Source organism: Spea bombifrons, chromosome 1 (genome assembly GCF_027358695.1).
Source record: "Spea bombifrons isolate aSpeBom1 chromosome 1, aSpeBom1.2.pri, whole genome shotgun sequence".
NCBI lineage: Eukaryota > Metazoa > Chordata > Amphibia > Anura > Pelobatidae > Spea > Spea bombifrons.
Window position 1 is genome coordinate 120,726,634 of NC_071087.1, and position 27,218 is coordinate 120,753,851.

The window sequence follows — 27,218 nt, forward strand, 5'->3', positions numbered from 1 at the left end:
CGGAGTGTCGGGAAAAAAAAAAAAAGAATTGATTCCCTTTTTCTTTACAAATGTTCTTCAAAGGAGAATCTTACAATCAGACAGAAAAGGGAAGCCTCTTGCAAACATACTGGAACAGCGCTGACTCAAAGGACATGAATAGCAAGTAGTGTCTCAATGCACAGGCACCAGAAGGAAAGCAGGCAGGATGCAGGCACTTGGCATGGTTACACATGGAGACCCAACCAAGAATGGCCACCTGGATGACTGTAAGACCGCACGCTGGGCCCTGTTTGTTGTTTGGATGCATGGCTTCACTGCCTTTATATCACCTGCACCAAATTCCATATTCAGCATGGCTATTATTTGCACGTCATACAATATTAAACACGGTACTGGCTTTGAAGCATAGCCACTTCCTAGGTCTCACTGACTTAAGTCCTTCAGGGCAAGGAACGAAACATGGTTATTGCCATTACATTTTTTTTAACATGTATTCACGTACATATTATGCATTTTATATATTACATATACACAGTACTGTGCAAATGTTTACGACAGATGTGAAAAACCGCTGTAAAGTAAGAATGCTTAAAAAAATAGACATGTTAATATTTTATTTTTATCATTTAACAAAATGCAAGTTAACAGAAGAAAAATCTAAATAAGATCAATATTTGGTGTGACCACACTTTGCCTTCAAAACAGCATGTAGGTACACTCGCAAAGTCAGGGATTTTGTAGGCATATAGTTAGGCGGATGATTAAACAATTATACCAAACAGGTGCTAATGATCATCAATTTAATATGTAGGTAGAAACACAATCATTAACTGAAACACAAACAGCTGTGTAGGAGGAATAAAACTGGGGGAGCAACAACCAAGCTCACTAACAAGATGAGGCTGCTGAAGACAGTTTAATGTCAAAGGTCATACACCGTGGCAAGACTGAGCACAGCAACAAGACACAAGGTAGTTATACTGCGTTAGCAGGCAAGCATTTCGAGGCAGCCAGGGGTTTCCAGATGTTCTAGCCACGTTCGTTCCAAGAAGCACAAAGAAATGGGCAACGTTGAGGATGGAGGGCGCAGTGGCCAGCCAAGGTGCAGTGCAGAAGATGACACAACATGCTTACTTTCCTTCAAAACTGAAAGGGTGGTCACACCAAATATTGATTTGATTTAGAGTTTTCTTCTGTTAACTCACTCTGCTTTTTATTAAATGATAAAAACTATTAACATGTCTATTTTTTAAAGCATTCTTCATTTTCTTTACATCAGCCTACAGTACATTGCGGTACTATATTTGCATGTTATGTGGTAATTATGAGGTCTAAGAATGACGCCGCTTGTCATGCTTAAGCCAAGGAATTCAATTCCAAGTATCCAGGAAAGTAAGGATCAGCAAACTGTAACATGTGCTGTGACAGCTCAAGAAGCGTAAGCGGAGGAGGGCAGGGGGTGGAATCAATCAGCGCCTATTGTAACCACACGGCCTGATCAGATAATCATGTTTTATTGAAAACCGCCAAGGGATATGAGCCGAAACAAAACGTCAGCGAGGTGCACACCACAGCCTGTTATTACGCCGGTACTAAGTTATCAGTCGGTGTACTGGCAGTGAAAACTAAGGGAATTTGCATTTCTTTCTTAAAATTTGTTGAGCTGAAGTCAGTCTTCAAGGTAACCTGCCTCTAACAGCGGAGCAGTCACTTACTGCCACTTTCTTACATTTAGCTACCTAATAATGAAAAGTAGTTTGAGGCGAAAGAGAGCATTTCCAGTTATACGTCCCGAAATAGCAAATCTCTCGAGAGTTTTAAAGCATTGTAAAGGGGGTTAGAACAGCACCCCCCAGCATACGCCCCGGGCACTCCAAGCAGTCAGTACATCATAAAGTTAACACGCTGAAATCTGACAAAGCTGGGGGTTAAAAAAAAAAAAAAAAAAAAAAGACTGTTCATAGGGACCATGAAAGGTTTCCCTAGCGAATAACACAAAAAGGTAATGTGCTGATAATTACTATAATAAAGTTTTAACTGTACATTCCGGTGCATTGCAGAGAACGGTAATGACGCCCTATTGACACAATGAGATCGGTAACTCCCTTCTGAACAGAGCCAAGAGAAACACCGAGCTCCGCTTGTACACACAGAAAACGATATCCCAGAAGCACTGTCACAACTTGTCAAGATAGGCTGTGAATACTCAATAAATAACCCTTTTCTAAGCATGAGAGGCGGACGCCTATAATAACATAAGTAATAGTCATTGCTCCATGTTTAGCCGATTAATCAACAGGACACTGGGGATTAATAAATAGCTATTCTGGAGCAAAGTTCGAAACCTAGGACAATTGCTACCGAAACCAATGGACTGTCCCTGCCAATTGTTGCATTTACCGGTATGTATAGCATGACACATCCATATGGCTCAGAGGACTAATATATATATATATTATATATCAGGCTGCACACTGTGGAGAGGAAGTAATCAGACACTCTGCAATTAGCCTAAGCAAAGGATCCAATCTTTAAGTGCCAGATCCGGTGCATTTAAACATACCCTTCGATTTCATCCCCCAAAGTCATGGAAAGCAGCTAACGCGCTACCGCTTAACTTGAGCTGTAATTATTTCACTTATTAAACAATCACAGGATCCCTTCTGAATACTTTTTATCTTTTCAATGCACTCAAATGACTCAGAAACTAGCACTTTCTGGGAATCACATGAGACATTTACTAACTGGCTTTTAAAAATCATACTTTAGAATTGTCTCTTCTTGCAGATATTTCAGTCCAGGACCTCCTCATTTTGATTTCTCTGAGTATATCTGTCTTGGTTGTCTTGTGTTACACAATGAGTGATGACAAGTGAAAAAGAGGGATGCGTTTCCTAGCGACCCCATCTCTTGTTGCATTACCTATCTGGTCCCATCTATTACCGTATGAAGAGCACGGTCCCGAAATCAGAAAAGCCCAAAACAGAAAAAGAGATGCTCAAAAATCATGACGGGGCCAACCCCAGGGTGGTGCCTAATTTTTTGCGCCACTTTATATCGGTGTTACTTCTGGCTCAAAATTAATTTGACGTTAATTTATCCAGAACTGGTCAATACGATTTAAAAGAAACACACACACAGAACAGCCGTCCATCTTCAGATATGACCTTCAAAAAACTCCATTCGCGTTTAGGATGCATGCAGTGTTTCTGCTTAGAAAACCAGAAGTTCTTTTAATAAGTTCGTTGGAATCTGCACATCCTGGAAATCTATTCATCAGAGCAGCATGAATTATTACATCTTCAGCGATGTGTGTCCTCTGTAACCTCCAACAGAAGTAGACAATGGCTTCGTTCAATTTCTGTTATCCAGCCTTTTTCTGCCCAGTACTATGTTCAAGATTACAGAGGATTCCACGATCCCTTCAGCCACAGAGGGGGGATTTCTACCACTCCCGTGACACATTTTTCAAATCCCCATTAATGGAAATTAAAAGAACAGTCATAGAAATAATATTTGAAATCTTGGTCCCATAAATAGCACATGTCAGACGCAAAAACAACTTCTAGAAGCAACAGTAAAGCTTTAAAAATGAATCCGTTTGAAGAAGTGGGTGGGTAGAGGTCTGCGCCTGAATACCTCCTTTATGAACCAATAAGTCACGTTATTTTCTATTTTTTATATCAGCTCTCCGCTTTATTACACGTCCGCAGGAAACGGCAAGGTTGGCGGAGCCCATAAAGGGTTTTATAAGTCGTTTTCATAGCAATCTTGGATGAAAGTAAATGCACCTTTAAAACGTGAATTCCAACTAAAGATAAGGAATCTTATTTTCTATATTTAGTTAGGGTTTATGGTGCCTGCCTATCACTACCTGCTCTTATCTGCTACTTACTACTTCAACAGCCTGCCGGTAATCTCGACACACAGCCTTCATTGTAAATAAAACATATCTGGCACCAAAACCACGGAACATATAAATCGGAATAACCAAAGTTATTTTCCAGCTCCGACGTTCACATAGGGTCCATGATTCACCAAAGGCATTGTATTTCATGCTGATTTGCTTCTTCCATGACACGTCACAGGACGTTGACCTGGAATTCCACCGTCAAGCTATGTTTATTTGTAATGCACTTCATTCAGGTCAAGAAACCTCCCCAACATTACTTGTGCATTAGGTAAGACCAGGACAGCCCCCGCTGGAGAAGCTCATTGGGTTTGGAGAGGTCAGGAGGTAGAAATGTCCAACGTACTTTGAGTGAACGACCCCCAAAAACTATTATGGCTTTCTACAAGAAACAATACTTGCCAAGAAATTACCGGCATAAAACAAATCTTTTGAAATTGTACTGATATACTACTGTGATTCGTCCTACAATTCTGTAAACAAAACGAACCTATTGTAGAATTCTGAACTTCCTGCTTCCTGGAACTGCATGATTATTCCTCCCCTCTGCCCTAATGTTAAGAAGAGCTCTGCTGCCAATCTCAAACTCCATGAGACACATTTTAAAACTAGCTATAAAAAAACCCCCACAAGCTATAGGTGGTTTCACTACAATAATACATCCATAGTGTCCGTGGTGCCCAATCTAAGGCACCTATTCTGGTGAGGGAACCGGTTAAACTATCAACCACCAACAAGTCTGACTATTTGCACAGGGACTCTGATCACATCTCCTGTGCAGCGAATGGATTTATAGAGTGAAGCGGCAATATTTACACACAAATTATCCAAGCAGTTGCTAACATGCTTCCTCATTAAGCGCGACTGTGATTGTTCCATATGGCTACTACTTCCTATATTCCATGCCAATGGCAAGCCCGGAGACAAACACTTAGAGAACGTACCTTAAGCTCCCATGTGTCTGAAATATAAAACAAAATATAAGAAGCTGTAACCCGCAGGGTTAATCCAGCAAGTCACACATTTATCAGGGAGATCCACTCTGCCAGGTCAGCTATATAGAGGAGTTTATACGTAAAATAAAAAAAACTGAGCCGGACAGCTTACTGCCCCTGCCAACAAGTTTACTGTGTGTCCAAATGGGGAGAAAGGAGGAAAGAAAGCAGGAAAGAAAGAAAGAAAAAAAGAAGGAAAGAAAAATGAGAGAGAGAGTGGGATAAGGAGTAGAAAAAATATGAACTCTCTCTCAATTTTTAAAGAATAGAAGAGCATGCATGCTATTAAAGCCGCACATCAGGGAAAGAGGTCCGAACATTTTCTACAGTACGTGGCGACAGTTCAGGAAACATGAAAGGATCCCTTTGTATAGAAACACATCTGACTTCTAAACAGAATTTTACATTATGAACCACATTGTATTCCTTTTAAAATGAATCAAAATTTCAATTTAGCCTGGCAGAGTTAAAAAAAAAAAATAGTGTGTATTGAGCAAAAAAAATGAATGTATGCAAGCGATTTGCAGTTTTCACGCAGTAATGAAAAGTCATAATTGGTCATTTTTCTCTCTTTCATATTTGCTTTTTATCTCGAGCCTCTGGCAGTAGCGCTGGGCCGCCTGCCCTCGCCTCCCTCCGTGGAGTCTAATAACTCCATGCGCTCCCGGTGTAGCAGAAACTTGGCATGGATGCACATTTGAACATAAAATACAGTATTTTCCCCGGCCGTGTTAATCCTAGGTGGCAATTCACTCCGCCGCATGCGGCACAGAAACTGTGGCAAGTAAATCACAGCTTCGCTTTAATGGGCTGCAGCTCCAGACAGTAAGAAGGCTCTTGGTTTCAATAATGCGAGCCGACGCGCTGACACGAACCCCACACCCATCCCAAGAGCCAAATCCACACGGATCGCAAGTCAAGAAGACGGGATACAACGGGAAGGATTCTTATGGTTGTAATTCACACAATCTAACGCCTAGAAAAAGGTATCAACCATACCAAATTTGCTAATGATATTCACGCTGCAAACAAACTTTTAACACCGTTTGTTGCCAATTTTTCCAATGTTTATTATGAAAAGGTGTCACTTTATAGATCACAGCGAATAATTGTCATCAGCAAACTTCTTCTTTCTTCCCATATTCCTTAGGTTAAGGAAAATAGCTGGGGTTGGGGAAATGTGTGGGGGCCAAATGCACATGGAAGGAACCTGCAGAGCCCCCATGCAGTTAGAAGGGTGGTTGGTGGTTACAGGATGGTGGTGAAATGATGCACTTCAGTACTGGGCTATTTAGTATCCCTTTCCCCGTAAGAAATCTCAATAGATGTAACTGCGAGCAGGCACATGGAATCCTTTGCTTCCGTCTATAGCAGGTTGGACTCCGCACGCTGCTAGCTCTAGATTTGGATGAAATAATCTTCCAACGTACATTAGTCACTTGATGAAGCCGAGCTGTCCAACGCAGGAGTGAATTCTCAAATTATCTGAGAACAAGATTTCCTCAGCCGCGGTTTAAAAAAATAAAAAAATCTAAATTGGTCGCTCAAACTTCGGGAGAAATGATCGGATCTCATAAATGTAAAAGCTAACTTATTGTAATTACTGCAGTAAACGACGCAGGGACACAGGCCGTGGTCATGAAGAAACACAGGCAGCACATTAACCGAGGTCAGTCTAAGCGAGATGGCCTTATGTGGCTATGAATTGACAATGAATGAAAACCCATACGGTCCTCTTGTTAGAGCTCCACTCACGGGCTATCTGATCAAAGTTTTTTTGCCCCGCTGCTTTCAGATCACTACAGATGTTCAGTCAGAGCAAAAGGTCTCTGAGCCGGACCGAGACGGAAATAAGGCAGCAGACATGGAACAAAAGGAACCAGGAATCATGGAGCCGCCACTCCAGGGGCAGAACACAGTACTGCAGGAAAGGGCCGTAACAACGAAGAAAGAGAAAGCAGAAAGGAAGTAGAGGACAAGGGAATTAATATGAAGCAAGAGGAAAGAAGGCAAACACGTAAGACAGTAAAAGCACAGAAACGTTTGAAACGTGTAGAACATTTTCACATGTCTACAGGGAAGGAGGGGAGTTGCGAGACATTGACAGGTGAGGACATACATTGGTCTCAGGACTGCTTCTGTTTTAATAAAAGGGAACAGCACTAGTTTTAGGAGCCGAAAGCACAATAAAGAGAAGAAAATATAATTTTGCTGACACTACGGAGGAAGGAGTTCTGTCCGTTTGGTTTAAAGCCAAAATGGAAATTTGGTCAACACCCAAATATGAAGAAGAATCTACGCAGGATTTCCAATCCTCAAAAAGGTGTTTGGAGAAAAGCACGACAAAAAAAAAAAAGGACTCCGGAAACATTTTCTTTGTTGGTTTGTTTGTGCGGTTCCTATAAACAGACATCTGCGTTTTAACGATGCTAGAAGGGAGGGAGGATAACGTGTAAAGAGAGTACATGGCATAAAAAAAAAAAATCAAAGTCACATCAAGGTCTGAGGCTGTCGTAACGACAATACGGAGTGACTTTATTCTAATCTGATGTCAGACACTGCAGATGATAAACAAAACAGGTTGTTTTTGGCAGAGTCTGTATGTAGCGTACGGACCATTTACCTTCAGCGCTGCTACAACATAGCAGAGAGATCAATGGCTTTTCAAGCCCTGCCGCTCACTTCATCCTCCGTCAACCTGCTCTCTCTGAACAAGGCCAGACCAAGTCAGAATTAAAGGTTAATGATCGGCAATAGCCAAGACCATATGTCTTGCGAAGGGCAGGTTCCACTTTTTATTTAGAGCACTACTGAGCGCGCCGCAAACCGGCTTCTGGCAGCAAGATAAATGACACCGCGCTGACCGACCTGTTGGATTCTTGCGGGGCTTAGATATTATCTGAATGGAATATGTTCTTGTAATTATACGAGCTTGTGAATTATGAAGGTGGAGAGGACACATTATTCAGTTTTCTGATTGCATCCATTCCTTACACGGCCCCCACTTAAGTACAGCACGAGCTGCGTTTATTGCTGGCAGGGAATGGCAAAGCAATTAACCGCTTTAGGAAATCATCGGAAGCAATGGCATTTTGAAACACGAATAACTGCCCTCTATAACCACAAAAATAAAAATATTATATATATATATAAAAAACACACTTCAGCTTGGGCTATGAGACATAATATTGAAGAGATAGCCACTCTTCTTTCTTCCTCTCACCCAACAACCTGTCCCCTTGACCCCATCCCTTCACACCTCACAAAGTCTCTATGTCCATCTCTTGGTCCATCACTTACCCACCTATTTAATCTTTCTCTATCATCTGGATCGGTACCATCTGCCTTCAAGCATGCGCTAATCACACCAATTCTAAAGAATCCTTCCTCAGACCCCATCTGTTTGACTAACTACCGCCCTATCTCTCTGCTTCCTTTTACCTCTAAGCTGCTTGAACGGATTGTGTACAATCGCCTCACTAACTTCCTCTCCTCTAATTCCCTCCTTGACCCTCTACAGTCTGGTTTCAAACCCCTTCACTCTACTGAAACAGCTCTAACAAAAGTCTCCAATGACTTGCTCTCTGCCAAAGCTAAAGGTCACTACTCTATTCTAATTCTACTGGATCTCTCTGCTGCTTTCGATACTGTTGATCACCACCTTCTTCTTGACCTACTTGCTTCTATGGGCATTCGAGATACAGCTCTCTCCTGGATCTCCTCATATCTGTCTAACCGTTCCTTCTCTGTCAGCTTCTCTGGCGAGACATCATCGCCCCTTCCTCTTTCGGTTGGTGTCCCCCAAGGTTCAGTCCTTGGTCCTCTGCTGTTCTCTCTTTATACTTCCTCTCTTGGCAAACTAATCAACTCATTTGGCCTCCAGTATCATCTATATGCAGATGATACCCAAATCTACCTGTCTTCTCCTGATCTCTCTCCATCTCTCATGTCCCGGATCACCAGCTGCTTGTCTGCTATTTCTTCATGGATGTCACAACACTACCTGAAACTTAATCTTTCTAAAACGGAACTCATTATCTTCCCTCCCTCCATCTCCACTCCACTATCTGAATTCTCTATCACCATTAACAACACAACTATCTCTCCTACTAACCAGGCCCGATGCCTTGGGGTCATCCTTGACTCAAACCTCTCCTTCATCCCTCACATTCAGTCCCTCGCCAGATCCTGCCGCCTGCACCTAAAAAACATCTCTCGTATCCGCCCATTCCTCACCCAAGAATCCACAAAAACTCTGGTTCATTCACTTATCATTTCCCGTCTTGACTACTGCAACACTCTTCTGGTTGGCATTCCACTGTCTCGACTCTCTCCACTACAGTCTATCCTTAATGCCGCTGCTAGGCTCATCTTCCTTGCACGTCGCTCCTCTTCTGCTTCCCCCCTCTGTGAATCCCTCCACTGGCTCCCAATTACCTTTAGAATTAAATTTAAGATCCTGGTACTGACATATAAGGCCATCCACAATACTGCTCCTCCGTACATTTCTGACCTCATTAGCAAATACTCTCCTACTCGATCCCTACGTTCCTCCCATGGGCTAAGGCTCTCCTCCTCACTCATCACCTCTTCCTTTTCCCGTCTACAAGATTTCACTCGAGCTGCCCCATATCTCTGGAATCTGCTCCCAAGGAACCTTCAGAATTCAACCTCCCTCCCGACATTCAAGAAACATCTAAAAACCCATTTCTTCAGAGAAGCATACCATCTTAGCTGCTAGAACATCCTTGTCATTGATACCCCCACAATACCTCTCACCCTTTCTCTATGCCTTATGTTTATCACCCCATTTTCCCTCTAGATTGTAAGCTTGCGAGCAGGGCTCTCTCCACCAAATGTATCGGTTTGTCTTAGTCTGTCAATTCTTGTCTTGTCATATCCCTTGAATTTATGTATTGTATTAAGCGCTGCGTAAACTGTTGGCGCTATATAAATAAAAGATAATAATAATAATAATAATAATATTGGCGCACCGAGAATGCTCCATATAGAATAGAGAATACAATCACTTCATGGCTGTGATTTTAAAGCGAGCGGGAATGCTGCAGCGTTCTTCTGTGCCGTCTGATCAAGGGTGGAATCAAAAGTCATCTAGCCTAGCGTGGATGCAATATTAGGCAAGTCTGCCATGACGTGCGTGTAGTCTGAGTCCCGAGCATCGTGTACAGGGCCGGGCAGAATGTTCTAATAAAAGTACGAGGGGAGATAGCTGGCCCTACCCTCCTTTACAACAATCAAGTCACGACAACAAAAGTGTTCCATAAGGAAGGCGGGAATAAACAAGAAAATGCTTACCAGACCTGACACCAACACAATCTGCATTGCCTTTCCCACGTTTACAAGAGTAATACTTCATCGGGCTAATAAAGCGCAGCCTGTCTGCATATGTGTTAATAACTATTCTTGTTTTATATAGCGCCATCATATTCCGCAGAGCTGTACACCTTGTTTATGATGCCTTCAAGAAGAAAGCTGCAATATCCTGTTTTACTCAGTCACTTATTTGAAGTATGCATTGTCTCATGCGAAGGGGATGCTTCACAATGTTATTATATAGGATGAGACAATTACTCATCCTCCACAGTGGCAGCACAAGTGTTTGCAGTCCACGTAAAGAAGGCTTCCATTAAGATAAACATACAAGCCCACCTTCCACTCCTTGAGAGAAAGAAACCCTATCATTAAATAACATGAGGTCACCCTAATTACTGGGGAACGGAAAGTCTCTCCACAACAGCCGCCGCGGCAGCTTCCCACACACATCATCCGCCTCCTGCGTACGGTGCCGGGCACGTTTCCCAGCCGTCTCAGCTGTCGGGTGCTGCCGTGCACGCGGGGAACTTTATATGAGAGGCGTCCCGGGGATGGTTCTGGGGGAATCTTGCACTTCTTGTTATTGTCAGATGCAGCTGCAGGCAAATGCCGAGGAACCCAAGGAACGGCAAAGGCTTCTGGCCGAGACACACTGTGGTTTGGCAGCGGAGAGCGTCCACCGAACACGCCGGTCACAGACACGGTCTCTGGGAATCCCAGACACCGCCACTATCATGCTGCTTCATTTACACAAAAAAAGCCTTGATGAACACAAGACATGGAAACACATATGTTTATAGATGTAACTTTAGTGCGGAACATGCTCACATTACTTGGAAAACAACACGTAGCAAAAAATGACGACATTAGGCCAGTCTGGAACCAGCTTGGATCTCATTCTAGTATAGATTGATTGCTGTGTAGGGTTTGTTCACATAGGTCATGCCAATGCAAAATAAATCTTAAAAAGCTTAGAAAGTCCATGGAAAGTCTTTAGATCTAATGGCCAGGGCCCCATCTCAATATGTGAAGAATCCCAATGCACAGTGAATAAATAACAAATGAAATTAGCACAACCAGGGGGCTCCTTTTAATCAGAGCAATGTACACCATGCATTTAACAAGATACACACCCGGGCACCAGCGACTGCAAACGGGTTAAATACTGTCAAAGCTAACCATGGGCCACCTAAATCACCCAGAGAAGGTCAACCCACAGGGGCAAATTCCATTCAGTCACACAGGGGACGCTATGCATGAGATCGGGTCCAACCCCTGCGCCCCGCGACTGGTCCGGTCTCGGGTCATCTGAATCACTTCTCAGAATATCCTTCTGTGCTGTGAGAATAACGCAGCTCGGAGACTCGCCGATCACAATGACACTCGCTTAATGTTGAGCGAAAGGACTGTAAATATTTGCGATAACCTTGCAAACTATGATTTAAGCGCATGGCTGCAGGGTAAAGACATTCTTGCACAGCTGAGAGGTTGGAAACTGTTTGGATAAATGAGCTTTCTTTAAAAAAATGTCTACATCAGTTCAAAGTCCTCTGGGAGCTTATTAGAAAACTTTGCATGTCTGGTGTCTGCTGCGTGAGACCTATAGCTCTGCGCAGAGCGGCAGAACATTTTATTTCCACTGCCAAAAGTCAAACCTCTATGAATCGGTAATAAAGCTGCAGTGTGATCGCTTACAAGAAAAAGCCTGTACGCCACAAGCTTCCCAAAGGCTTCACCTCCTCACCTCCCGATTTCCATGGATCTCCGACAACATACCCGGGAACTAACCCTTTCAGTGCCTCGGGGACGTGCAGCGCAAAGCAAGTCCACAGTTAGAAGATTCGTTATTATGTTATACTTATACAGCTTCACCCGTTACAGGGAGGGAGACCCCAATATAGACAGACGCCTTTTGTTTGCCTTTTTTATTCGATGGATCGTTTGTTAAAATTAAGAAACGTGCCCACTTTGAAAGAGCAGGACGGACCACCGGAAATAGCCCACAACTAGATGCCTACAAAAACACAAGAGGCAATAGCGATGCCAACTTTTCCATCTACTACAGAAGAGCGAGAGTATGCAGAAATATTATGTAAAACTACATAAAACGTCACAATTCTATCACTCTATACCAGATAGTCTTCTCAGAGCCATCAGTCACAGCATGATCAGCGAAGCAGGACATTCAGACACAACTCTTCGCACGATGAAGTATCCGCAGCTGTTTACAGGATAAATCTTCAACCTCCGAATGTTTTGACTGAGTAATGAATGAAAAGTGTGTATTTCGGCCATTAACTTTATGTTGTGACAGGTGATTTTAATGCCAACTGAATGCCGGAAGCTAGAATTGCATTCCTGTGCCAAAACAGCGAGGGGGGAGGGGTGACGGTTTGGATGTATAACCAAAACTTACAATCCGGTTTTTCAGGCTTGGCAAAAAATATATTTTCTTAAGTAGGTTTGAAGGGAAGCCGTAACATGTTAATCACCGGTGCTGAAAGCCTTGTTAAATATTGTGCGGTACGTGCGAAACGGGTAGATCTGGAGCAGGGAAGAGGCGGCGCAGCGACCGGCCGCCCAGTAATGGTTACCATAGCTGTTCCCGTGGATGTTTTTGTACCGACATCCCGTTCTTAACCAGGCACGGCTAATTGCTAGTCTCAGCTGCTGCGGCTCACAGTATATTGTACGATTTTAACGGCACCTTTCACAGCTTATCAGCCTCTCAGCTAAACGCTCACAAAATTTCAACACATTAATCCATCAAAGAGTGCTCGCCGTGCCGGGGTTACTCTTACTGCGGCATCTTAAAGGTATATCGACTAAGAGACGCCTCAAAGGAAAAACAGGCTACTTCCCATTAACCTTTCACAGAAGTACGATGAGCCAAGCACCATGTTGCTCACCCCAACAGCCTGCAACAATATATTGTGTAAAGGTTATTCTAAACAAAGTAAATACAATTTCTAATCATTTCCCACGTCAGAGCGTTTAAGGTTTAAAACCTACTTTCAGTCATCCATCATCATTGGGGGGGGCAGAGTACTTCCTAAAGGCCATCTCCGCAGGTCATTAAATAGCAATCTAATGCCCCATAAGGCCCCACCGATGGAGAATTTGTCTTCTCCACTGACCGAAGCAGCGGCAATAAAGCTCTCTCAATGAAACCAGTTGAAGAGCTTTCGGCATATTAGTCTGGCAGGTCTTGTTGGAGAGAACGCATGATGGCTGGAGCGTCCCTTCAAGGTCTGGTATAAAGTAAATTCACTTGCCTTAGTTACTCGAGCCTTTTGGATGGATTAAAAAGGTGTCAACACCTCTTGTTTTAGTCTACAGTCTTCCAAATGTATTCTTGTTTTCAAGACTTGGCCATGTGGACCGTTTGTGCCTCAAACAGCCCCAAACATGTTGTTTTGTAATCTAGTAGGATTCAGTCCACCAGCCAAAGATTTGGAACGTTACACTTTCCCACAAGAAAGGCTACGTGACATTGTGTGAGCGGGGAGTCGCTTGGTTTCACACTCACGGACAATGCCGGGCGACTTCAAAGGATTACAAGCGATGGCTCATGGAGCACTCAGTACATGCGTTTCATGACAAAGGGTGCTATTTCAGGAGTAAACACGTTCTGGTTTTGAAGAGGCACATTACATTTCTGTGAATCTTTCCAAAGTCAGTGGTTTTATTTCTCATCACACACTGGTAGAGCACTGTGTATTGCTCAATAAGTCTGCATTATATTGTCACAATTAGCCTGTGATGAGAGGTAACTGCTGTAATTGTTGGGAATGCGTCATCTTACAATGTATTCCAATCAGTGAATCAGACAGCCTCACACATGTGCCGGGCCGCCTACTCTGCTTTCTGCCTGCTGCAGCTGTCCGACTAATGCTAGCGGGCTGAATAAAGTACTAGGCCTACAGTTTGTACAGCCTTGGGATTTAAAAGGTGCTGTTCCACTTAACCATTACATTGTACCACCTAGTTTCTTATGCAAACAAGCATTTCTTTCCTCTTAACCCCTTAAGGACAATGGGCGATCCCTAAACCCATTGAAAACAATGCATTTTGAGCCCGTACATGTACGGGCTGTCATTAAGGGGTTAACGACATTAAAGACACAGAAACAGTCAAGATGCACTTTTGATTTCTTTGGCAACAGCCTATCTGTGCCAAATTTGTTAATGATTTGGATTTTCTTCTAAAGAAGAATGCATAATAAAGTGCTGTGAGACTTGTATTCTTCCAAAATTAAAATAAAATGAATGTTCTTCCTCCGTTTGACCGTTAGCTTCTTGTGGCCATCATGAAGTGAAAGGAAAGTGCTTCCACTTTCCACACATGACATACATCTACTGTTGGGTGTTTAGTTGGGGATGTGGAAAATGGGCAAACGCATATGGGGGGAGTCTGCGGACCACAGTATCACATGCATTAAAGCATATATGATGGTTGGAGTGTCCCTTTAAGTTATACAAGCATTCAACTCTGGAGTAGATGAAACAGGACCTTTAAAGTAGCCAATTTTACCTGATGATCTGGGAGTCTTGGATTAGCCCATGGATTCCTTTTTGCACATGTAAAACTCTACAGCGGCTACAAGTGCAGCTAAAGCTACAGGGGGACAGATTTCCAGACAAATTCACATTCAGCTGCAACGCAGTCACAACGACTGTGGCAGGATTAGCAATTGACATACTGGACTTCAGCCAGATCTTGCTGGCCAACATCCAGGGCAGCTTCTAGCACTTGGTTATTGCAAGTGATATCGCAACCATCAAAACACTGTCGCACTGTGTCACTATGTAGTGTGGGGGAGGGGCGGCCCGGCCCTGCCCGGTACAGGATTACACGCTGCCAAGTACAGGAGATGTGCCTATGATACCACACAAGACATTCAACTCCATGACGTAACACAAGAGCTTTGTTATGGAGGATTGAATGCGCCGCAGAAGACTTTGCCAAGCAAACCCTAAAAAGACGTATAGTCTTGTTTGGACCCTAAAAGGACTCTCCAGTGTCTCGCAGAACCCTATGGACAATTAATGCATATGAAAGTGTCACAAAAAGGTCGTTCTGACGCAAAACATCCACTACACCTTCCTTCCTCCTTAGACCCCGGTAACGTTTCCGGAGCCAGTGCTGAAGCTGAATGGCTGTAAGTCTATGCGATTCTGCAGACCCCCCACCATGCATTTGCAAGGGAGACATTATGAACATTTAAAGGGACCATTCAGCTATCATATGCATTAAAGTGCTACCAGACGGGCTTCGAAATGGCATCTAAACCTTACGCTGATGTTTACAATGAACACCTTCACAGACTTAATCCTAAAGATTTTTGAGCAGTGCTAAGCAGAAAACTCTACTAAATAAATCAAATGCATAAAACCCCAAAAGAACACACTGACTGAGGGACAGTGACGGCCCCTATGCTCAGTACAGCGACGGCCCCTACGCTCAGTACAGTGATATCTAAGGTTCAGGATACACGTCACTCCTAATAAAAATCAAAAGGATTAAACAAATTGCTTTTTAGCGGAATTGCTTTTTCTACCGTTCTAGTTACACAATGGAGGTCTGCAGCCCCTTTCCCAGCATACTGCGCAGCGACGTTAAAGCCGTGAATCAAACGTGGCATCTTTTGCTAGCGCCAGATTTGCGCAGATAGAGAGGATCCCCCTATAGCTGTATTCGCTAACACCGGAGTCCGAACACAATAGCACCATATCCGGAGTCATCAACATTACGACCATCATTCTCATCCAAGAACAAACACGCTTCTCTTATTTCTTATTTCTCTAGAGAAAACCTGCCGCTCGCCCCGGTACAGAACTTGAAAGTGACACACATGATCAAAGACCATTCACATTCAGGAGATCCTCTGATATTCAGATACACGGCGATTCAGCACACAACGGCAAAAAAAAGACGTTCGTCATTTTACATCAACTTCACGGAGGTGGTGGCCGCTGAAGCCTCCTGGTGGCTCACCGGCTTTTAAATGGCATTATTACTTAATATTTAGCGTTAAGTGTCTCCTGCGGAGATTAAGTCTTTAAATACTCCAGTGCTGCTGTGACAATTGACTTCTTGTCCTTGGCACACGCATGGGCTCATCGGCCACACATTCTATCTGTTCTGTCAAAGGAAAGGAGAGCATTTCTATTTTCTTCCAATAGTTTTAATAAGAAATGTAATATTCATAAGAAACTTTTCATTTCAAAAGACCACCCTGTTAGATATAAAGACTGGAGTCATCCACCGAATCCCCGGACGGCGGTCAGGTGGGCCCACAAATTTAAAGGTGTTGTTCCACCTGCAGCATTAATCGAAAGCTCAACTCCTTCACAGAAATGATTTTATATATATATATATATATATATATTTTTTTTTTACAGTTCGTGTCAGCATAACGTAGAAATGGCCGCAATGCAATCGATGTTAAAGAAATACAGCATCGCTTCTCTTTATTTTTTCTGTTGAAAGCCAGGAAGATCAAGGAAAAGCAAACCAGACCATGTCTTCCAATCTAGCGGGCCAGCCACACAGAAAAATCTTAATCATTTCAAAAGCGACCATAATTACATGCGCCAAAGAATGCCGGTAATCTGAGGTTATCCTCAACACAAGCCAGCTGGGATTCATCACTTAGATGCTCTATTAAAACGTACAACCGAGGAAGCGGGAATCCAAACTGGTTTAACGCTGGATGTACCTGTATCCTGAACGGAATTACCCATTAAATTCATTTCGGATTCCTGTAAAGCAATCATATGCTGGACTGCTCATTCTGTAAACTAGTCTACGCCATATATTATATAGGATTAGTAACAGCCAATAAGTAAAGGACATATAATCCAATGTAATTGCAGCTTTTACAGGGAAATGGTATAATATACAGGCAATGCAGTAGCGAAGCTGCTCAAAATACATGAGGCTAAAATGTATTGAACTGGCATGGATTTAATATACTGCAGGACAACTGCCCTGTCCTTAATCAGTCCTTGTTTTAGATTTAGGATAGCATTACGCCTGTCCCCAGCATGTTTAAGTTTTCTCACTGTATCAGCTTTTACCACTGCTGCTGGGAGGCTGTTCCATTTGACTACCACCCTCTCAGTAAAAGAACAATACTGACGAAAAACCATGCACGGTGCATTTATAGAGATGAATTTGAGGAGCCAAGTAGACATGGCTCCTAAAAACGTATATGACGGCTCCTCGATTTTTATATAGATTTGCTGAGCCCTTTGCAGCATAGCTATAAATGTCCAGACGGAGAACAGCGTAGTAAGGTGGTTAAATCAAAGGTTAAACTATAAAACACAATAGAAAACAAACACTTCTCCTGAATGGATAAAAGGGGATGGATATTAATGTAACAAGCGGATGCATGGATGGTCTCACTGCTTGAAATACACACCTAGTGGGGCTAACATGACGTGAGACACATCGACAATAATACGACTGAAAGCATTCTGATTCTGCCTGAGCATACATGAGTAACCTATTCGCTTTATGATAGTGGGACTGAACAAAAGTTTTCATAATGTTTAATATGTGAATGCATTTGTTCTTCACAATGCCCCTAAGAGAGAAAAAAAACACAAAACAAAAGGCACTTTAATTACTAAAAGAACGGCAGAGTAGAGAAGAGGGCCAATTCCTCCTAATCATTGACTGCCATAAAACGTGAATGGAATACAAAAGGATGAGAACCACTCGACGTGAAGAAACAAAATGATACAGTTTCAGCTCCCAAGTACCCACTTTCTAAAGACTGCAATTAAAAAACAAAAATAGACGGCAAAACGGGAAGTTTGGTGTAGGCTGGCTGTAGAAGAACGTCTAAGGAGTACATGGAGAATGCCAGCTCCTGTCTACGACCAGGAGTCCTGTAGGCTTCGAGTCCGCAGAGTAAAACTAAACATCGCCCTTCCTTAGCTCAGAGCCGTGTAACCCTTTAACCATTATTATTCTGAATTCTGTTATTAGACTGAATTATTCCCCTGCAACAGACCTCAGGGATATAAGGGAGTGTGGGGGACCCTTCTAAAACCAGTCGCCATTTGGGTGCCAATGCTTTGCATTTCACAAACTTGGTTGATGGCTCAACTATTGTGATGAAGCAAGATCCATACATGACAATCTATTGCTTCCCAGTACAGAATAAAAGGCAAGGACATTAATATTAAATAGATTAATAGGATCACCTCTAGCTAGCCTGCTGCAAAATAAAAGCTTTGAAAGCTTAAAATAAACCCACATAAATAACCAAATGTATCAGTCTAAAAATGACATACAATAATCATTACCCAGCAACTTGGACTTGAATTCACATTCCCTTAAATTGGTGATATTTAAGGAAGATAGATGTTTAACCTCACGTACAAGAGAAAAAGAATTGTTAATCTAACATACACACACGATATATATTTTATGGCATTGCCAGGCCAAAACTGTTGTACTTAGGACAGAAGAAAAAAAAAATCTCAAGCGCCACAAACGCCATGAACTAACGTATCTACACGAACCAACACAATAAGATATCGGAGATATTAGAAACGCAACAATGTCTATTAGAAAGCAAAGACCTAACGTCTATTCTTTCACTGGATCCATATTACATTTTGCAGGTCGAGCTGTTTTGAGAGATCAGCTAAATAGACGGACCCCGTAACTCTCAAGATCCAGAAGAAACACAAAACATAAAGGGCACAAACTCAGAAGGATAAAGGGGATACTTTAGTTTGTGTTGCAAATTGTGCCAATGATTGTCAGCTAGTGGAAATAAGGAGACAGTACACCATGACATCATCGAGATTATTAGACGCGTGCAATACGGCAGCGATATATGACCTCTTTTCATCAGCAGAGATAAGAATCTCACCCCGTACCATGACAATTTTGAGAAGTATATATCCAAAAGGGGAAGAAAATGAAGACAAATATAATATGCTTGATGAAGTGCTTAAGCGAAAGCGGAGAGGATGTTTATCAAACAGATTTACAAATCAGCAAAGAAAAAGAATTCCGGGCTGCTTTCAATCTACAGGCAGAAATAAAAATAAACATTTCTCCTCTACTTTGTAGAGACAAGTACTGTTTACTTAGTAAATGTTGTTTATTTAAGAAATGGTGACTTGCCTAAAACATACTTGGAAGTCAGGTAAGACCCGCATTAAAGGCAACTTCTCCAGCCTCAGCGAACAAATCACCAGCGACAGAAATATTTCTACAAAAACGGTCAGATAATAACCTTTAATATGATTTTCTGTCACTCAAACCAACGGGGAAAACAGATTGTGTTTCAAATGCTCGTGCCTTTCATTTATACAGTAAACTAAACCATGAGATATATAGCTATTAGAGATTATATATATATATATATATATATATATATATATTATGTTTATCTACACCCTGAACCTCCAGATTGTAAGCTTGTGAGCAGGGCCCTCTTAATGTATCAGTCTGTCAGTTCTATTCTTGTCATATCCATATGTATTGTAAGAAGCGCTGTGTATATTGTCGGACCCTTGGCATCTGATGCAATGATAAAAAGCGTCTGCGTTGGGGAGTTGTGAATACTGATAGCTCATCATTTTTGTTGTGTATTCCCTATTGTCACGTTCATCATAGAGCCACTTTCTTCCGTCCTTGATAGCAGGTGCATGTCGGGATATATCTGGATAGTGAGGGCTAGGGAATACCGTTTAGGATCCAACTGTTAACCCCATGTATGCCATGCTTTAAAACATACATATAAAAAAATCAGCAATAATCTTTGTTACTAGCAGTCTTTCAGATTACATGCTTCAGGGTCACGTGCACATTTCCGGACACAACACATAAACATCAAAAGCTCCGAGGGCCATCACGATGCAAAACAAGTACAACGCAAATAATAATGGAGCCACTTCATAGCAATTCAAATAAAATAACGCGTTCGCACTTCAGCAAAGAGAACTTTTACCGAGATCACTCAGCAGACAAGCAAACATTTACGCATTATTTTACCAACCCAACAGATTCATTAACTCATCAAATCTCCTCCAAAAACATATTTGTACAGCACGGCAAAAGAAGAAAACCAAAAAGGAGCAGAGAAGGTAGTTAGCTTTTCAATTACGGTCTTATCTATCACATCGTGGGGGATAATAAGCACATGTAATGTCATGTAAAGCATTCTTTATTTACACGACATGTCATTTTGTACCCAGTGTAAATAATAATAATAATAATAATAATCCACCCCTGAAGCAGAGGCCCCGATAAGTAAAACAAAAGGGTCATGTAGTATGCCAAGAGCTGTGTAGTTAATGAAGATTGCCGTACGTTTCTACACATCTAGAAGTGAAATGCTGATTGCCATATTGAAATATTAGAAAATGATTCACTGCAGGACATGCTACACGGCTGTAAAACGTTATTGGGAAGATATACCTGTCATAATTACTAAGCAGTGACGGCCGAGCTGCCAGCGATAGTAGCGATTACGTTTTATTGACTAGGAGTGGAGGAAGTTCTCTATTTTTTTTTTATTTGCCCCCCACTAAAACAATTCTCATTCTTCTTCCTGGTAAGGCTAGAAATCATTCTAAATACAGCGTGCCCTGGAAACTTTTGTAATCCAGAATAAGATTACTATTATCTATCTCATATAATATAATATATATATATATATATATACATACATACATACATACATACATACATACATACATACATATACTCTAACAAAGCTACACAAATCTTGGCAGACATTGAATCCAGAATGATGTCAAATATTTAAAAAAAAAATTTAAGTGCAAAAGTGCATTTATAGCGTACAAATACAACAGAATGAAAGACGAAACGTTTATACATTTCCACAAAAGGCGTGTGAAAGAAATCTCACCAACTTAAATGTACAATACACAATATAACCGAGAAGAAAAACACAAACAGACAAGAATTCACAGATACTCGAGGCAGCAAAGCGTAACGCATATCGGAGGCAATCGCTACAATAATTACAGATACCGTGAAGTTTCATTCCCAGACACTCGAGCTCTACACGGAAAAGGCTTTAAATATCAAGACCACTAGCGGTTCATCCCGAGTGCGTAAAACACTGTTACGGGCACAATATTCAATTCTACTTTAGCAGCGGCATTAACTGCATAACGTCAAGGACTAAACCATGAAACAGCAACAGATACACCCTGCACACCCACAACAAACAAGGTGACGCGACCCGCTCTTACCTCTAATGCTTCCAGGGTATTGAAGCTGGCGATTGCGAAGCCATCAATGATATCCTCCTCCTGAGAGCTGGATTCTCGCCTCTTTCGCCTGGGCGGTCTGGCGTTTCGGACTGAAGCAGCTGGATTTTTCCCATTTGTCCCGTTCTGGTTGGAATTTTCCTTTCCCAGGCCCCTTTCTGCCTCAGATCCGGAGGAAGGGCTCTGGTTCCGGGGATCCCTCACAGATGGGTCTCTCCTCCTCACCCTGTCCCTTTGAGATCGGGATCGCCGGCTCGGCTTTTTCACTTTGACATCCATTTTTCTCGTATTCAGAAAGAAAAGACACAGCTAATTATAAATCCACAGGGGAAATCCACCAAGTGACCTTGAATCCACAAATCCAAGCACCAGCACAAAAAGGTTACTAACAACAAGCCGCAGCGGCTACTTATTAAAGGGAAGATATATATATATATATATATATATGTGTGTAAGTATATATATAATCCAAGAAGGTATTGTGCACTTTTCCTCAGTAACACACAGACCTGCCTTGTTCTATACAGGCCGTTTAGCTCTCGTCCGAATTAATATTATTATTAATGGAATATTCAGCAAGCACTCGTGTTGCAACTTTTCCTCGCCATTAAATTGCCACAATATCCCCCATTCGCATGGCTCAGACCCTGCCCGAGATCCTTTAAAGGCTGCAGCAGCATCCTGGTAAGACGAGGAGGGAGGGGGGTCACCAGTCCCTCATGTTGTGGTGGTTGGTGCCGGAGGGAGGGAAGTCACGACACCCCCTCCAAAAATATATCACTCTCTTTCTTCCTGCTTTCCTCCCGGGGCTGATCAATAGCACGGCAAATGGACAGAAGGAACCACAGAGGGGAGAGGGGGGTAGAAGCCCAGATCCCGATCACAGACACTGGATGCCGCTTCTCTCAGTTGCCGTTGCCATTCTCTGTCTCTCTCCCTTTAAAGACCTTCCATTCTTGATCCGGATGGGGTGCAGGACGGAACCCCCTTCTCGCGCCCCGATCCTGAAAGCAAACACAGATGGGGGAAATGTTAGAGCAGCGATCAGAGCTCTTAAAGAGACAGGAGGAGGTGGAGGAAATGTTCTCCTCACCGAATTGTACAGTGCAGCAGGAGAAGAAAAAAAAAAAAAAGCCCAAAGCAGATAAGTGACGTACTTCCGCCAGCCTGTAATTACCAGAGGAAGTGAGCGACTTTATTAAAGAGTTTAGATTTGCCTCTTCGGGTTAACCCTTCGACAGCCAAAGCACAGCCTCGGTCACGGCGTGTCGATGTGCTGCAGAGGTCAGGTGAGTCAGCCGCGAATATCGCAGATCTGTGATCGCGATAGTCGTGAAGCGGTCATTTATCGCTGGCTACGAATTTGGTGGATTGGACTGTATTGCCAATGGCAACTGATTTACATACAAGCGCACGTCAACCAGATCGGAGCCCTGCTGTGCCTGCCCTTACCTAGCTGCTCTATGAACAATACCATGTGGATGCAGCATGCACATAATCTATAGGGGTTTCCCGGTTTACAAACGTCTATAGCCCCTTATCACTAGATGTTATATATATTATGTAAAGGAGATCAGGGTTGGCCAAATACCCTTCTAGACTGTAAGCTCTTTTGAGGACAGGGATTTGTGCAAATCCAATGGAAATCAATAATTAGAATGCCCTGATCAGCGTAATTTATAAAATCTACTGCTGACAACAATCGGTTTGCTCTCTTTTCTCCTGCCATCCATGGATTTATTCCCAACCGGCCCCCACACCTGCATATCACATAGGGGTTCATTCCCAACATTGGAAGAATAGTCTACATAAGAGCTGCGGTTTCAACGCTCTGGCTTAGTTATTAAGAAGGGTCAGAAGGGCTGATTTGGCCCTGCATGATGTATAATTCAATGAGTGACGATCCTTAGAATAAATCTCCATGATTTAACTATACATTACACAGGGCCAGCCAAGCTCTTCCTGCAGCAGAAGCTCAATGGAGTGGAGGAGCTGAAACTCTCCTTTAGTGAATAGATCCCAGAGATCCATCTTTTCTTAGGATCATACCCATCTGTTGAAATCTGGAATAAACCACATTCACCTTTCCAAACCAATATAATTTTCACTTTTTGCCGCAAAAAACCAGTTTATTTTAAATTTACATTAAGGATACGTTACTTTGCTTTCCCCGCAAGCCAATCGGAGGTGTATTCAGAGTACTAAATAAATGAATAACTAGATCTATCAGAGCCTTTGAATTGAATTAATCATTCTTCCCATTCAAAGACAGAATTCCTCAATGTACTTAATGCATTTTCCCATAATGTCTACTTTCAGCTGCATAGGAATATAGAAGCAGTCATTGTAACATTATGTATATTACTGATATAGTCAGGTTTTCTAAAGCTTGTCCTCGGGTATACCTTGTAAACCTGTTTTTAAGCAGATAACTGCCTGAGCTCAGGTGATTTAGGCCAACTGACCAAGTCCTGCGTTTGCAACCAGACTGGGGCGCAGAAGTTTCCAGGAGTTGGTGGTGACGCATTTAATAAAGATTCGTTTTAGAGGATTTGGAAATTCCTTCCTCAAATCCATACCATAGCGACCCCTTAATTGCCACACATTATAAAGGCTACGGTTATTCCTGTGAACAAGAAACTTAAAATGTTAACTGTATGTCCAGCCTTCAACAGGACTAATCCCACACATATCCAGTGACAAACATCATAAATGATCACTCCAAATTTATGTAAAATGCACCATGGAGTCAAATTATCATGATCATTGCATGCTTTTTGTTGTTACTGGAATCAAAATATAAGGCTCCTGTCTATCTACATAAGTACACTTGCACATGCGCTGTAATGCTCCCATTGAACTCAATTGGAGTTCCACTTGCATGGGGACCTCAACCAGTCATGCTGTAAATCCTACTTCACATTGTCATTTCCCATTACACTGTTCCAAAGATGCCAATGTTGCTACCTGAAATTCTGAAAACGCAAATATAAGTTTAAAAGTAGCATTAAGCAAAATCAAAAGTTAACCTGATGCACTGGAGTTAAAGAGTTTCAAAAGCACATCATTCACACACAATAGTTCTATATAATAACTGCTCCATAACACAATTTACACACAATAGTTCTATATAATAACTGCTCCATAACACAATTTACACACGATAGTTCTATATAATAACTGCTCCATAACACATCATTCACACACGATAATTCTATATAATAACTGCACCATAGCACATCATTCACACATAATTCTATATAACTGCTCCATAGCACATCATTTACACACATGATAGTTCTATATAATAACTGCTCCATTGCACATCATTCACACACATGATAGTTCTATATAATAAATCTTGCCCGCATATGACTGGCTGTGGGGAAAGATGAGCAAGACTGTATTGTCTCTCAAGTTTACTATAGGTTTGGTGATGAAATGGCAGATTAGGCGCACACATCTTAAACGGTCCATTATTTGGCAGGTTCTGACCTGGCAGTATGTCATTCGGGTCTGTCACAGCAATTGGTGCTGCTAGTTTTATGTAACTGTAACTCAGACCCTATTCAATAATCCTACATAGACCCATGGGGGGGGTATTCTTTACACATCAGGCAAGACCTTATAGTGGGGTGACCACATCAGCCATGATTTCCCACATCATTTTTACATATTGCTGACCAGCTCAGATAAAGTGCTGCCTTGCATTATGGGGGAATGTATAACTGAGTCTATACATCCCACATACTGCAGGGGAACGCTTTACCTGTGCTGCCATCATTATGAAAAACGTATACGTCTCCTGGAAAAATGGCCGATGTGGTCACCCTACCTTATAGTCATAAAGCAAGCCATTAACAGTTTGTGTCTGCTGCAATCCAAAAGAAAGAGGTCATATGACAGTCGTTAAAATCTAAGCATCTGTATATTCCTATGAGAGGTTAATGGCATTTCCATGATGAACTGTAAGCTTAGTGGACAGGATTTCTGTCAGGCGCACTACTTTACAGACGAGAAATGTAATAATGATCCCACGCATTGCAAACAACAACTCCACGGCTGTGCTGCCGGCAGAAGTGAGGACTTTTTGGGGCTTTTTCTTAAATTACTTGTTCGGCTGACTGTGTATTTATTTTTATATATATATGTATGTATATATATATATATATATATATATACACGTGTGTGTGTGTGTGTGTGTGTGTGTGTGTGTGTGTGTGTGTGTGTGTGTGTGTGTGTGTGTGTGTGTGTGTGTGTGTGTGTGTGTGTGTGTGTGTGTGTGTGTGTAAGCCAGTAACCAACCTCATGCTCATCCGTCCCACTAAGCTGTCTAGCACAGCAGACATGAGCTGTAAGGGTATAAAAGATGTATAAATTGGATATAGAGGCAAAATATGTGATTATTTGCATATACCCACCCAGGATCCCTGATACTAGAGGATTTCTGTAAGTTTCCATGCCTCGTTATTTATTTATTGTATATGGACACTTTTTTTTTTTTAGATTTTGGGTTATATATCTGCAGGTATCACTCAATTTTCAGCTGATCATTCAATCCTTCGTGTAAATGTGTGGCAAGATAGAAATACCTTGGTAGCAGCTGCTCCCTTTCCTTGGCTGATGGAAAACTGCTCAAGATGCAGGGTTTACACAAGCCACACTTAACCCCATATCTGCCGGAGCACACGCAGCACACCTTACTACTTCCCATTTCTTTTTAGATAGTAAGTTATAGTGAGTAGGGCCATCCATACCTTGTCTCTCACACAAATATTTTTATGGATAACCCCAATAAACAGCACTCTGGAATTCATTGGCCCCTGAATTATTAATAATCCAACACCATTTTTGCAATGTAATTTTTTCAAAATCCCTGAAACAAAAAATGTCGTCCTAACCTAATGCCTGATCCTCTTAATTTTTTGAAGCAGGCAAACAGTAATTACTGGTATACATAATACACGCAGGCACCTCTACCCCAATGTTCATTCTTTGTCACATGAACCCTTCATGCATCCCCAAAAATGCTGTATTGATACATGCCATCAGCAGAATACACACAAATACACAATTTCGGAACAAAGGAAAATAATAGCATCCCAAGCGACACTGTCTGTGAGTCAAATGTGCATTTTGTCTTGTCAAATCAATTTCTATCTGACAACAGAAAATACATCAGGGGTTATATTCTGAATCCGATGGCTTTCTACAGTCATGCTCATTATGCATTACAGTTCTGCGAATGCTAAGTGATCAGAGGCTCTAAAATGAGATGCATGATAAAGGATGCAAAGCCGCTGGCACGGGAAAGCAGTGAGATTACTAGCCAAGCCAGGGGAACCGTTAGCGATGCAATTTGTGCAGGTTTACAGTGCATTATACATCCGCGTTATAAAAGTCTCTCTCTTCTGACCCAAAATTTTAGAATGTCTTTTCATTTTTAAAGCAGCTTTATAACGTTCTCCGGTCCTAAGAAGCAGTCGATGAATCTAAAATGACCTGTGTGGTCCCCAGTACCAAGTTAAATACTCTTGCAAGTGAAACTTTTAAGTATAGAAAAGAGGAAAAAAACCAAACAAGAATGAAAGTAGTAGACTGTGGGACTTTCAGTATGAATTTCTGAAACATGCTACATAAAATGTATACGCGGGTATCTCGGTTGGAATGAGCATGCAGGTAAACCGGCATCAAACAAGGGCACAGACCAAGTTTAAGGAAAGT

The 27,218-nt window shown here is 42.0% G+C and overlaps 1 protein-coding gene and 1 long non-coding RNA gene across 10 annotated transcripts in view; both read right to left on the reverse strand.

Annotated features, from left to right (window-relative positions):
- The window catches only part of FBRSL1 (fibrosin like 1), a 228,666-nt gene extending 206,660 nt beyond the window's left edge, over positions 1–22,006 (reverse strand). For all 9 annotated transcript variants that reach the window (XM_053471388.1, XM_053471396.1, XM_053471412.1 and 6 more), the window contains exon 1: positions 21,477–22,006. In XM_053471388.1, the coding sequence (XP_053327363.1) occupies positions 21,477–21,773 (297 nt within the window). In that variant the 5' untranslated portion in view covers positions 21,774–22,006. The remainder of the gene's footprint in view (positions 1–21,476) is intronic.
- A 284-nt stretch (positions 22,007–22,290) lies between these two features.
- The window catches only part of LOC128501858 (uncharacterized), a 40,114-nt gene continuing 35,186 nt past the window's right edge, over positions 22,291–27,218 (reverse strand). The window contains exon 2 of the long non-coding RNA XR_008355063.1: positions 22,291–22,498. This is a non-coding gene — a long non-coding RNA (uncharacterized LOC128501858). The remainder of the gene's footprint in view (positions 22,499–27,218) is intronic.